At 39.9% G+C, this 12,630-nt stretch overlaps 3 protein-coding genes across 5 annotated transcripts in view; 1 reads left to right on the top strand and 2 right to left on the bottom strand.

Annotated features, from left to right (window-relative positions):
• The window catches only part of plx (PTB_TBC1D1_like and TBC domain-containing protein plx), a 112,759-nt gene that overhangs the window by 74,645 nt on the left and 25,484 nt on the right, over positions 1 to 12,630 (top strand). The window contains exon 1 of one of the 3 annotated variants that reach the window (XM_069044628.1): positions 1,787 to 2,211. The exons of 1 other annotated variant lie outside the window; for it this stretch is intronic. In XM_069044628.1, the coding sequence (XP_068900729.1) occupies positions 2,098 to 2,211 (114 nt within the window). In that variant the 5' untranslated portion in view covers positions 1,787 to 2,097. Of the gene's footprint in view, positions 1 to 1,786; positions 2,212 to 12,630 lie in introns of those variants that run through there. One more of the 3 variants, XM_069044630.1, reaches the window with a different exon arrangement.
• Gmer (GDP-L-fucose synthase-like protein) lies at positions 4 to 1,570 on the bottom strand. The gene is made up of 5 exons (XM_069044687.1): positions 1,069 to 1,570; positions 902 to 1,016; positions 727 to 855; positions 338 to 680; positions 4 to 290 (listed from the first exon to the last, which is right to left on the bottom strand). Exons 1-5 carry the CDS (start codon positions 1,200 to 1,202, stop codon positions 55 to 57), a joined length of 957 nt encoding a protein of 318 aa, XP_068900788.1. The 5' UTR covers positions 1,203 to 1,570; the 3' UTR covers positions 4 to 54.
• The window catches only part of LOC138128423 (cilia- and flagella-associated protein 61-like), a 52,335-nt gene continuing 49,654 nt past the window's right edge, over positions 9,950 to 12,630 (bottom strand). The window contains exons 5-9 of the mRNA XM_069044634.1: positions 11,734 to 12,627; positions 10,972 to 11,693; positions 10,815 to 10,925; positions 10,390 to 10,650; positions 9,950 to 10,333 (exon numbers count right to left, since the gene is read on the bottom strand). Of these exons, the coding sequence (XP_068900735.1) occupies positions 10,034 to 10,333; positions 10,390 to 10,650; positions 10,815 to 10,925; positions 10,972 to 11,693; positions 11,734 to 12,627 (2,288 nt within the window). The 3' untranslated portion in view covers positions 9,950 to 10,033. The remainder of the gene's footprint in view (positions 10,334 to 10,389; positions 10,651 to 10,814; positions 10,926 to 10,971; positions 11,694 to 11,733; positions 12,628 to 12,630) is intronic.

Raw genomic sequence — 12,630 nt, 5'->3', positions numbered from 1 at the left:
AACTTTCAAACAACAAATTTATTGAAAATAACGTAGGAAAATTACATAAATCGTTCAGTTTCTGGCGGTTTTACTATTCGTCTTGTACCAGTCGACGCTCTCCTTCACGGCCACCGCAAACGGGGTGAACTTGAAGTCCGGCAGATACTTCCTCAGTTTTGCATTGCTCGCAGTCTTTTTATATTGACCGTCGGCTTTGGTGGTGTCGAAAACGATCTCCCCCTTGAAGTCGAACGCTTTCTGTAATTCTTCAGTCAACTGACGTATCGACACTTCCGCGGTCTCGTCAACTAGAACGGAAAATTTGACACATAACCTCACTTTTTTCCATCCTAACCTGACAAGATTATGGGGGCGACTTCGTCGTACTCGCGCAGGACCCACAAAAACAGACGAGCCAAGTCGAGTGAGTAGATGAATTGGCGCAGGGGTTTCCCCGTTCCCAAGACCGTGAACGTGGAGCCCCCCGCTTCCATGACGTCGTGCAGGCGTCTAATCAACCCTGGAATGACGTGACTAGACTCGAGGTTGTAGTTGTCGTGGGGGCCGAAAACATTGCAGGGAACCACGGACGTGAAGAGACAGCCATGCTGCTCGTGGTATGCCTGGTTCATAACGTCGATCATGCGTTTAGCGTAGCTGTAGCCGAAATTCGACGGGTGAGGGGGCCCGTTGTGGATCTGCAAGTCGAGCTCGACAAAATTCCGGACTAGACACGAGTCTCACCATTGTTTCGTCGATCGGGTATGTCGTTTTATCAGGGAAAATGCAAGTCGAGAGACAGGAAACCACCTTCTTGACCCCCTTTTCGTGACTCACTTGCAACACGTTGCTGTTCATTGCTAGGTTGCTGCGCTGAAAGCTTGCAATCAGATTTAGCCTACTTTCTGAGAGTTACTACCAAAAAGTCCAGGTTGTGGGACATGTTGTGGAACAGCCCCCCTACCATGGCGGCCAAGTGGATGACGTGGGTGGGTTTGTGTTTGTCGAACAGTTGTCTGGTGGCGTCCAGATCGCTGGAAAGAGGTGTTTTATAGAAAATTTGCCGATACTTTGTAGGAAACATACCACAAATTCGCATCTTTACTACCGACGAAAATCCAGTCTTCGTCCTGGCGTTTTTCGTCCTGAACAACTATCTGTAGGGCTTTGCCGACGAGGCCCGAACCTCCGGTCACAAGAATTCTTTTAAATTCACCCATCTTTAAAGATAATTTTGGTATTTAATCCACGTATCAGATAAGCAATTTGAAATTTGACAGCTGTCACATCATGGTAACTAGAATCAGGTAATTGCGATACGAAAGAAACTGAATAGTCCCAAATCTTGCGTTCAGATTTTCTATTAGTTCAGAAATCAAGCGCAATGGCGCTGCCATAGAGTTTGTCTTTTGTTTCTTCACTTGAATTTTCTCAAATTGTGCAGATGTTAGTTCTACAGCGAAATAAACAAACAAAATTTGACACCTTTCGCAACACTGAAGATGAATGTTTGGTCTTTGATCCCCAGATTTGTAACCACTACCAACATTAAAATCTCAAAAACACTAAATTTAATTCGTGCGTTGAGTCGCGCAGAACACGGTTTCGGTTTCACAGCCCATTCGGCGAACAATTCGTTGGGTTTTTGTGCCGGCCATGTCAGCTGTCACCGCTGACAGTTCCTCGCGACACTCACATGACATTTTCTTGCCTTGCGGTTGGTGCCGGTGCCATCCGTCACACCTGTTTGAATCTGTCGTTTAGGCAACCAGCAATACGTCGACTGCCGCAAAGAACAACCGGTCGCACGGTACCTACGTCCTTGACTTTGCATTATTTGTTTGATTATTCCGTAATACCGGTGAGAGTTAGTTGTTTTGGGACAAGCAACGCGACTTGTGCTTACCCGTCCGCGGCACGCGCACGTGACCCATTGATTTTCCTTCGCCTCCGATGGATCAATATGAGGGTATGACGGCGACAAAGTGAGTTTTCTTGTGTCGTGCGCATTGTTTTCGTTAACCGTCTGATCGGAACGTTCGTCGGTGTCGGGGGATGGATTGACGATTGGTGGGGTGTTTTTTTTTGGTGCCTTTTTTTGATCGGGGTGCAGGGATGAAGCTGATTCCGGTCAACTACTACGGCTTCACGGCCATGGACAGGAGGTTCTCGAGTCCGATGCTGCCCTGGATCGTGTCCGAGATCCGGAAGAGGGATTACTGCGAGAAGGTAAGGTCCGCCGGTACTGCCGGAACTGAGTCCCATTGCAATAGCTTGGCCGCGATAAGGAGTGCGGTGGAGCTGCGGTGTTCGCGCTCACGGAGTTGCATTGTTTTCGCGATAAGAATGGGGAAAAAGCGAAATTTGCTAGGCGCGCTAGGTACTCAAGGTCGTAGCTGTTCGACGATGTTTCACTAGGAAATTGCTGGCATTGACGATGAATATTTCATCAAATGGAATGCTAATTTATGATAATGTTGACGACCGGTCGGTGTGGTGGAAGTGGGTGATGGATTAAAACTCAAAAACATTGGGATAAACGTGTCGGCAAAGGAAGACCAGAGATTGGGTTAGAGATTGACTTAAGTCAAAACTAGAAGTAGAAGAATTCTAGTACAATGAGACTAGAAACATGTGTTTCTGATATTACAATAATGAGCATGAAGAGATCGAAGATTTTCGTACAACCAATAGAGGAAACAAACAATGAGAAAAAATCTTGATGTGGATCATTTTGTAAGTGAAGATTGTCTACTTAGAAATCTTCACTAATTTAAAATGAAGTGAAATCAAGAAGAGTAACTGGCGCTGACACCGACGAGAGGATACTGTTGCATCACGATGAGAAGCTAAATAAATGAAGATTTGCTTGTTCTTTAGCACCTAGATGAAGATATAGTTCATTAGCAAAAGTACTTGGGTATAATATTTTTAAAAGAAAAAATGTTTTGGACGTTCTGGAAGGAAATTATTCACACCATAGTACATATTATTTCGTTCCAGAGGAAGATTATCTGTTCTAAATTGTTCTCATTTCTGAAACAGAAATGACCATTCGACGCCAGCAAGGGAATTGTAATTGGAGGAGTACCGCAAGGATCGGTTTTAAGCCATGTGCGTTTAGGTGCAAAATTATCCGACTGCGGCACAAAAAAATAATAATAAGGCAAAATAATTGATAATGTAAATTATTATTATTTCATAGAAATATACGCGATAACAAAATAAAAATCAGACCTTGATGCCAAGCCCCCTACATGATAATGGCTGTGCCGATAATTAATAATTATCGATATTAATAATCGATAATGATAATAATGTTTATTAAGTATATCAGTTTTTTTTTTCGATGGGTCGGTCTAGCTGTACGTCTAATCACTTTATCACAGAGCGGACAGTCATTTTGATTGGTCTAGAATCGACCCAATCTCGTTCGAGCTCTCGCAACAAAAGAATAAACAATGGGAATTAATTGGACATTTAGAATTAATTGCGTGATTTTATTGTTTGAAATAAATTTAAATTGTTATAAGTAGCCGCGATAATAATTTATGAAGGCGACAGAATGATTGATTTATAGAAAACATTTAAACTGAGTATTTTTTCCTTACATCTTGCTCTTGCCGATGCTCTTCGTGACGTTCACGAAAAATACTTCATTACGAAAATTGTTGGGGTGTTGCTTTTCCATTGTGATTAGTGACAAGTGTAATTGCGGTAATCGTCGAGAAATTAGTTTTTTCCGCTTGTCGTAGATTGAATTTTAATTTATTGTGTGTTATGTTGTCAAGAGCCAGTCGCCTAAACGTCAAGTTATCGACACAAGTCGTTAACTTAATATGTCTTATCAATTGTAAACGCTTTAGTGTCACTTGTTTTCTTCCTCCATAATTCGACTGAAAATTCCGAAAAAATCATAAGCCAAAATTTTTTGCGCCCCTGATTTTCTCGTCGAGTTTAAATTAGAAGAAAATTCATTAATGAAGATGTAACTGTTCTTTGGATTCTGAGAGACTGAAGCTTGAGTGAAATGGTTATGGGAATAAGAAAAACATTTATTTGCTATTGTGTAATATCTCTACGTTTTGTTGCATTTCATTCTGTGGTTAATTAACGTTTTTGTTTGCTGATAAAATGTTTGTTTTATATAAAATGTATGAAGTCATTTTAACGGTGCAAAAAGGGTCGTGGGGTTACAAAAATCGTGTGAACGAATATGTATGAACAGTACCTAGATAAATCTACTTCGCTTTGAATGGAACTGAAATGCCAAATAGAAGGGGGCAAGCGAAAGGGTAGAGACAAAAGATACTTAGATTTAAATTAGGTAATAATTTTCACTCTAAATGAGGGGACTAAAAGCTACAATAAAGGTAATAGAAGGGTGAGAATAACGGGGAATATAATTATGGAATTAGAGAGGAGATTAAAATGCAATGAAATGAATATTTCGAAAGGTGAAACAAGATGTTTCGAAAAAAAAAGAAAAACGGAGAAAGATAAAAATGATTCGGAAAATAAATAAGAAGAAATTATACAGCAATAAAGCTATAAGAATTTTCAGAAAACGTATAGCGAAAAGGATTGTTAAAAAATGAAGATAGATCAAAATTTAGGAAATCATGAACAGTTGAAGTAAAAAAAAAAAAAAATGAACGAAGTATGTAAAGTAAAGGAGGGAAGTAATAAATATTATGGTGGAATAAAGAAATCAACAGAAAATATGTATGTAGAAAGTGCTTTATTAAAAAATGTTCGAAGATTAAAATAAACGCAAAAACCTAAATAATTATACGAAATAAGGCAAAAAAAAAATGAAAAATGTGATAAGCTTGAAAAGAGTAAATTAGTAAAGAAAGAAGAAAACTTCCCTACATATATAGTGAGTTAAATACATAAATACGATAAATAATGGAAGAAGTAAAAAAAAAGATACAAAAAATGTAAAAAAGAAAATCATGACATGAAAATAAAACGAAAAATCTGTAAAAAATAGTATAATCTGTTTCAAAATCAAAAATCCACCACCTGTTGAATTATGTTGTCAGAAAAAAAGAAATCCCTAGAATAAGTTTCATTTTTTTGGGTTGGCCCAACCTACCGCCAAAATTTGACATTGAACTGTTGAGTTTTTTACGTAACGCAAAATAATTATCATGGTGGTAGCTACCATATCATAACTTTTGAGTGATATAATAAAATAAGAATTAAAAAACACGATGAATTACGACCTAAACGACTGTCAACAGTTTTCTTTCATAACCCCACTTTTTTCTGACACTTGCAAATACACTAAAAGCAAAAGTTGGCGACGTTGTCGGTTGTATTTTCGAGATAAAATGCAGTGTTGGTGGATTTTTGATTCTGAAACAGATTATAGTTTATTTAACGAGTTCGTATGTAAATTGGGCTTTTTTGGCATGAGTGGGCCAATTTAAAACGCGAGTGAAACGATCAATCAAATCATATTCAACACTAAATTATAAAAGAAAATTTAGAAAAAACTATTTAAGGAATTTATTTAAAGAGTAGTAAACCAAGATTACAATGGAGAGAGATGTGAAATACTGAACTATGGGGCGGTTTCACCAACGTGAATTAAATTTAACTACAGATTAAAATATACGAAAACATTGTTATAACAATAGGTAACTAAAGTAACGAAGCATTTTAACCTACAGTTAACGTTAACTGCCGTTGGTGAAATCGGCCCTAAGAAATTTGAATTTGAAACAAAGAAACAAACAAACTTAAACAAGAAAAGAATGCGTAGCAGAAAATGTTACGTTAACAAAATTAAATAGAATTTTACGTCTGACCTTTGCTGACATTGCTGAGATATTTATTAATAAAGCAATAAAAAGTTGAAAGGATGTCGACAAGAAACAAGAAAACGTTGTAATCTGAAGTTATCCGAAATAGTGGGTGATTAAAAAAGAAAAAATTATGAATGAACGTTCGTATCGTGGTAAAAAAAGGATCCATAAATTAACGAGTTCTAGCCAATTATCGAATATAATTAGAAAATGTTGCGTCAAAAAGAAAGTATGAATAATGCATGAAACTCTTTTAAAGGCTGGAAAAATAAACAAACGTAATAAAAGAAAAAGAAAAAAAAATTGTTCTCTTTTTAAATAAGGCCCCAAAATTCGCGAAACAATTACAAGAACAACAATTACGAGAAAAATAATTAAAAATTCTATACCTTTTGGATTTGAAGATATGGGGCCTCAAAAGGTGCAGCATTTATTTTTAAATATTTTTCCGTTGACCGCTTGTTAATTTCAATATTAATGAATTATTTTGTGTATTAATGGACTTCATTAATACACTATTTTTCATTAATCAACGATTTCTGCGATTTTGACGTTTTGATGATATTTTGATGTATAAACAACCTCGAACATGCATTGTTTGCACTTACCAACACTGCAGCAGGGTTTTCTATATTTTATAGCTCCATAACTGCACAATTACGAATTCACTTTTTCCAAAGCCGACCTTTTTGGTTATAATTCGCATGTCATATTTTTCAAAGGTAACTAGGTTTTCTTAGCAACCGTGATTTTTACGTGAAATTGAATGTGAATGGAGTTGACGTCTTCTGACACTCTTTGTGGAAAAGTGAATAGAGAGTGTTGAAAAATTTAAAAATGGCCTACCCTGAGGACAAAAAAAGGATGAAGGTCTTTTATAAGGTCTCATCTTCATCGAAAAAGATGAAATTGGTTTTGATTTGGCTTTAATTTGAAATTTTGTCACAAAAAAAAAGTTTGCGGTCAACGAAAAAATGTTGTAATCAACTCGTTTGTTAATGGGCGATTAATAATCTCAACTATTAAAGGCACTCACTCGCTATACTCGTTCGTGCTTTAAACAGTTTCGATTATTAATCGCCTTCATTAACAAACTAGTTTATTAAATAACTATTAAATATTAAAAAAGATTTTGACTATTTGTTTTTTACTAGCTAGTGGCTTTGATTGTTCTTTCTTATTATTGGGATAAATAGATAGAATGTTTTTAAATGTCGCCACATTTAGTTAGTGGTCAAATGGGCCATATCTTCTTCAAAAAACAGAATGTGTCGTAAAGACGCACGATGGAAGTGAAACTTTTGTATTACAGGGAAACATTGTAATTATTCCTCAATCACTTTTAAATAGCATATTCACAACAAAATTGTATATTTTAATGAAGAAAATAAATTATAAACAACGATAACACTAAACAATATCGAAATGCGTAACTCATTGTTCATTTTTAAGCCTCCAAATTAAAGAGAGGACATTATCGATAAATGCCGTGAGTGTGACAAAGACAGAGACACTGCTCCCACTCGACCCAATAGTGTTTACCCCCACCACTTTTCGCCACACAAAAAGGTTGCCGATCAGAATTTCAAGACCCTCCCATAAAAAGTTTCACTTCAAAAAGATTGACTTTTTTTACATTTTTATCTACTATTTTAATGACTACTTTCCGCGAATTTTATTTTTGAAGAATAAAACTAGCTGACCTTAATTTAACTTTTAAAAGATCACGTGGAATCTTCCAACTTTATCGGAAAATTTAACGGAGATCGCAACGCTATCAAAGTGTTTCAAATATCTAAAACCACAAATGAGGTAATAATAATAATGATAATTACGACGTATAAATAAAATCACACGCTCAAAACTGGTTCGTTGTCACTGTCACAAATTTATAACTATGAACTCTAACTTAGGATGGCTTGTAGTCCTTGTAGATGCAACCGCTCTGAATGATTGGTACAAAAATCAAATTTTTTTCCTTATTACTTAGGTCGCCCTCAAAGTAGTGAGCACTTTGCATATTAAAACTTAAGTTAAAGAGATCTTTCTCTGTTGGTGAAGAACTCATCAAAATATGTTCAACAATTCTTTAGTTACAAAGTACAAATTTTGGTATTTTTGATACATTGTTAAGTGTAGGCGTGAACTGAAATATTACATTATAATTTGGTTCATTCCCACGTACTTACATCAAACGTGCGTGTTCAACCAATCAGAGCCCTTGCCTTCATCCAATCAAAAATGTTTATCGCGATAAAAACGTCCTACTACTCTGTTATCTCTCAAAAGTGATTAATTGCATGCTACTGCTGTCAGATTCTCAAATTGTTTTTAATAAATGAGTTTAATAACTATTATAAATAAACAATTACCTAACGTTAAAGTTTGTATTCTAAAATTAATCTTGCCAAAAATAATACGACCTAATTTTTTATATCTGATTATTTCCTTCATGTGTTTAGCAACCAATTGCGTGACAAATATTGACCAATCAAAACGAGAAAACAAAAAATAACCCGATAAAATTTCTCTAAAATGCACGTGCAATAATCTGATAAAAAATGTCGGTACCTGATTTTTTTTTTTTTTATTATTTTGAATAAAAAGGACTGGAAATAATGCGTTTTATTTTATTCTATTCAGGAAATAATTAGCCGTATACCCCTCGTGCAAAATTTTAATATCGGCATTTTTTTTGCTAATGAACTTAAAGATCCATAAATTATTCGGTCAGAAGGCCAATTATTATCAAATAAAAGCCCTCGACTTCGTCTCGTGCTCTTATTTGCTAATAATTGGTCTTCTGACCTCATTTATGGATGTTTTCGTTTATTAGCAAAACAATTTGGGATATAATATGTGATAAATTTCCCAATTTTCACTTAAACATTTTTGCTTTAGACAATTTTATTCGTTGATATTTGGGCATTTTTATTAAAACGTTTAAACCCTCGAGCTAAAGCTCTCGGGCCTAATCAGAATAAAAATGCCCAAATTCAATTCGTAAAATCGTCAAAGTAAAAAGTTTTCGTAAAATTGAAAAATTGATCCGATAAAAAATTAAGGGCCAGTTTACAGAAATGAAATGAAATTAATCGTAATCAAATGCGAGATTAACTGAACACGTGATCAGATTGAACCAATCGAAGTTTCGGATTATGGGTTAATCGCACATTAAGATTTAATTCGAATTAAATATTTAATTCTCTTTTTATAAACTGGCTCTGTCTTGTTATTTTACCTTCGATTAATAAAACTTCTAACGGATGTTTTTTTTTAATTTCTTTAATTTGCCGTCGAAGTTGGCGTTGAAGAGTCGATTGTGAACGCACCATCGAAATGACAATTGTTAATTTGACATCTGAACCTATATCTAACCTCATTTTTAATTTAATTAATCGAGAGTTCAGCACGCCAATTTTCGCAACTATTACCTCATGCAACTCGTTGAGGTTATTTAACCGATGCTGGATAATTGAATTCTTCAAATAGGGCCACCAAAAGAAGTCACACGGAGTGAGGTCGCAGGATCTTGAAGGGTAAGTTATGTCTGTATTTGAAAAATTGGGCCAATAATTCTGCGTCTTGAAATAGCCGCCCACACTCCACCATCGCATGTTTTGTGAGTTGATATAACAGTACAAGTAAAACCAAGATTCATCCGTGAAGAAACTCCTGTTCAGCAAATTCTCGTTTAGTGTTAAGAAACCGATGACAGTATTCGACACATACAGGACAATCAACTACCTACCAAGAATAAACAATCTTTGAAATTTTAATTTAATTTGATTTTTAATATTTGACAATTAAAATTGTCCCTTGTTGAGCGGTTGCTACGGGATGCGCGAGTTACTGTTTACAAACGCATCCGATTGACGATCTGCCCGTGAGAGAATGAAAATACGAGAGATGTGATTGGCTGACAGCCGTGGATTTCAGTATATTCTATCACAGGGTGTGGAATGGATACCATTATAATGGTCGTGGAGAAAATAATTTCAGCTTAGTTTTTTTTTTTAACTTTTTTCACCAATATTTCCGTTCTTCTTCAAAATAAGACTAAAATTCCCTCACTCATAAATTTAATTTGGCCCACACAGTCGTTCACACGCACATTCTCACCTCTTTTGCAAGCGTACAAAACACAAGAATCATGTTTTTAACACGTGTAATGTAAGCACATGTTTCGTCGTCTGGTCACGTCGTCATAACCGACACGATACAATCGCAAACCTTTAATGAACCATCTTGGAGAGTTCCGCGCTCAAGTTGCGCGAATGCTTCGACGGCCTCTGAAAGAAGGGAATCCCTTGCGTGATGCTCCTCCTGCCGGTGTTGGTGATGAACGTGGTCTTGACGAACAACGGACTCGTCTGGATCTGGTGCAGGATCCACCTGATCAGCAACTGGTGCACGTACATCGGCAGATACATGTAGTTGTAGTGCAGGAAGTCCAACACCTTCCGCTCGATCTGCGGTATCAGCATCGTATCCCGACAGATCTCCTCCACTTCGTCCGTCTGCAGCTTGGTCAGCTGCATCGACAACACTAAACTCCAAGGACGAAAGAAACGAGCTGAACGAGCCTCACCGGGTTCCACCCGTTCGTCTCCAACATGTTCCTGACCTCGTCGATCAACTTGGTGCCCTCGTTGGTCTGGGCGTTGGACAGCAAGTCGTGGATCTCGTCCAGCACCGCGGGGAAGTGCTTGTGATAGATGGCGCAAGCCCACGGCTGGTTGAAGTAGTCGAAGAAGTCGGGGATCATGTTCATGTCGTAGCGGAGCACCAGGTGGTTGAGGAGGATCTCGTGCTTGCCCCAGAGGCAGATCAAGTTGTGCACGTTCAGTTCCTGAAGGTGGGGGACAAAAGAGAGGAGAGGGGATGGTTCTCCGAGTCCTCCACTCTTTGGAATCCAAAGAGAGAAGGACCGGAATCGAAGCACAAGAACTCTCAATCCGGGGGAACAGTTGGAACAACAATGACAAGAGGAGGAAGAGAGTGTTGGAGACTCACGAATTTAGCGAGACAGGTGATGGTTTCGACTGTTTGGAATTGGTTCAGGTGCAAGCGGAAGAACCCGTACTTGTCCAGCTTCTTGCAGTCCCCGGTGGTGAACACGCGACCCTAAACACCACTGTTAGATCAGTCCAGAACAAAAGAGAGTCGTTACGTAGTTGCACTTGTTCGTGGCGACATCTAGAGGCACGGGCTGGCCCGGTTTGGACACCTGGAGGTAGTAGAGATCTCCTGGAAATTTACAATGTTGCACCACGGGCTTCCGGAGGAGAGGTTCCTTCTGCGGAGGGTCCCAGTACTCCTCCGGTATCAATTTCTTGCGAATCTCCCTCCCCAGGTTGTAGCCGATCTCTTGGGCGTTGTAGTACCGGTGCATCAGATGCTCCGCGTAGTACTTCTTCGAGTACATGGTCAAGGGACCGGCGCCGAAGATGTACGGGTCGTTGGTTTGGTAGTCCTTGTCGATGACCAAACGGCCGTTGAAGACGAGGCCGCTTCTGGCTATGGCCTGGAAGGTCCTGGCGCTGACTCCTTTGGAGTGGTAGATGAAGAGGGCCGACAGTTCGATCTCGACGAACTTGTACTTGCTCTCGAACTTGGCGGAAGTGATGAAGTTCTTGGTGGAGTCGAGGTGCCACTCGACGAAGTTGTAGTCCTGGTAGATGGTGACTCCTTGGAACAAGATCTCGTCGAGCACCGCCGTCTCGACGTTGCTGTTGTTGAAGAACTGGGTGATGTGGTCGTGGCGGTCGTACTTGGGGATGTGGTCGGAGGTGGGGTCGATGTAGACGAGGTTATTGCCGGAGACGCCGAACTCGAGGAGGGCCGCCAAGCAGCAGCACGCCTCCAGGTAGTGCCCAAAGACCACCATGTTGCCTACGAGAGGTAAAAATGAACTAGCAAGATGGTCTTGTACCTTGCTTCTGTCCGGTGGTGAGGTTCTTGAGCGCGTTGAAGGCGTTCCCCGCGTCCGCCTCGGTGTTGATGATGAAGACGTTCTGCGGGAACTCGATCCTCTTCCTCACCACTTCCTTCTTCTTCTGGGGCGGCTTCTGGAACTGTTCGCCGCACAGCAGGAACAAGTAGTCGTACGGCAGGTACGAATCGTCGTTCAACCCCACGTACTTCTCCTTGCGGTTGATCGAGGTCATGACCCCCGTCACCACGTGGACGTAGGTCTTGAGGCAGATCGAGTCCATGTAGCGGCGATCCAGGTGGCCGTCGCCTACGAAGACCATCTCCCTGACGGTGCTGGGCTGCTTGTGGTAGGAGATCCCGTGCGGGCTGACCACGGTCACGTTGGTGAAGTTGATGAGGTAGTTGGGGTTGCGGCCGAAGAGCAGCGACTCCAAGAAGGATATGGTGGTGGAGCCGGCGCCGATCACGACGATCTTCTGGTTGATCTCGATCTTGGGCATGCTGGTGAGGCGCATGGTCGACAGGTAGAGGCCGAACGGTTGGTGGTGCTTGAGGAGGGACTGCGGCATCTGGTACTCCTCCATGATCTGGCTGCTGTACTCCGGAATGGGGTTGGGCAGCACCGGGATCATGTTCATCAGGACGTTGATTATGGGGAGGGTCCTGTGGGTGTACATGTAGTCGTACCGCTTCAGCCGGTAGTAGAGGGCGTCGAAGCCGCTCAACCGGTGGACCTCCCGCGTGAAAAACGCCACGTGACGTTGGAAAATCGGAGAGACCAAGAACTGCTCGATGCACCCTTGGGTGCCAAACTTCGACTCTCTGGTGTTGATCCAGGGGTCGAGGTTGTAGTGGAGCTCCAGGTACTCGTGCTCTTCCTCCTCGGACACGACTG

Source organism: Tenebrio molitor, chromosome 4 (genome assembly GCF_963966145.1).
Source record: "Tenebrio molitor chromosome 4, icTenMoli1.1, whole genome shotgun sequence".
NCBI classification, from domain to species: Eukaryota; Metazoa; Arthropoda; class Insecta; order Coleoptera; family Tenebrionidae; genus Tenebrio; species Tenebrio molitor.
The sequence above is the reverse complement of the archived record's forward strand: the minus strand, read 5'-3'. Positions and strand labels throughout refer to the sequence as shown.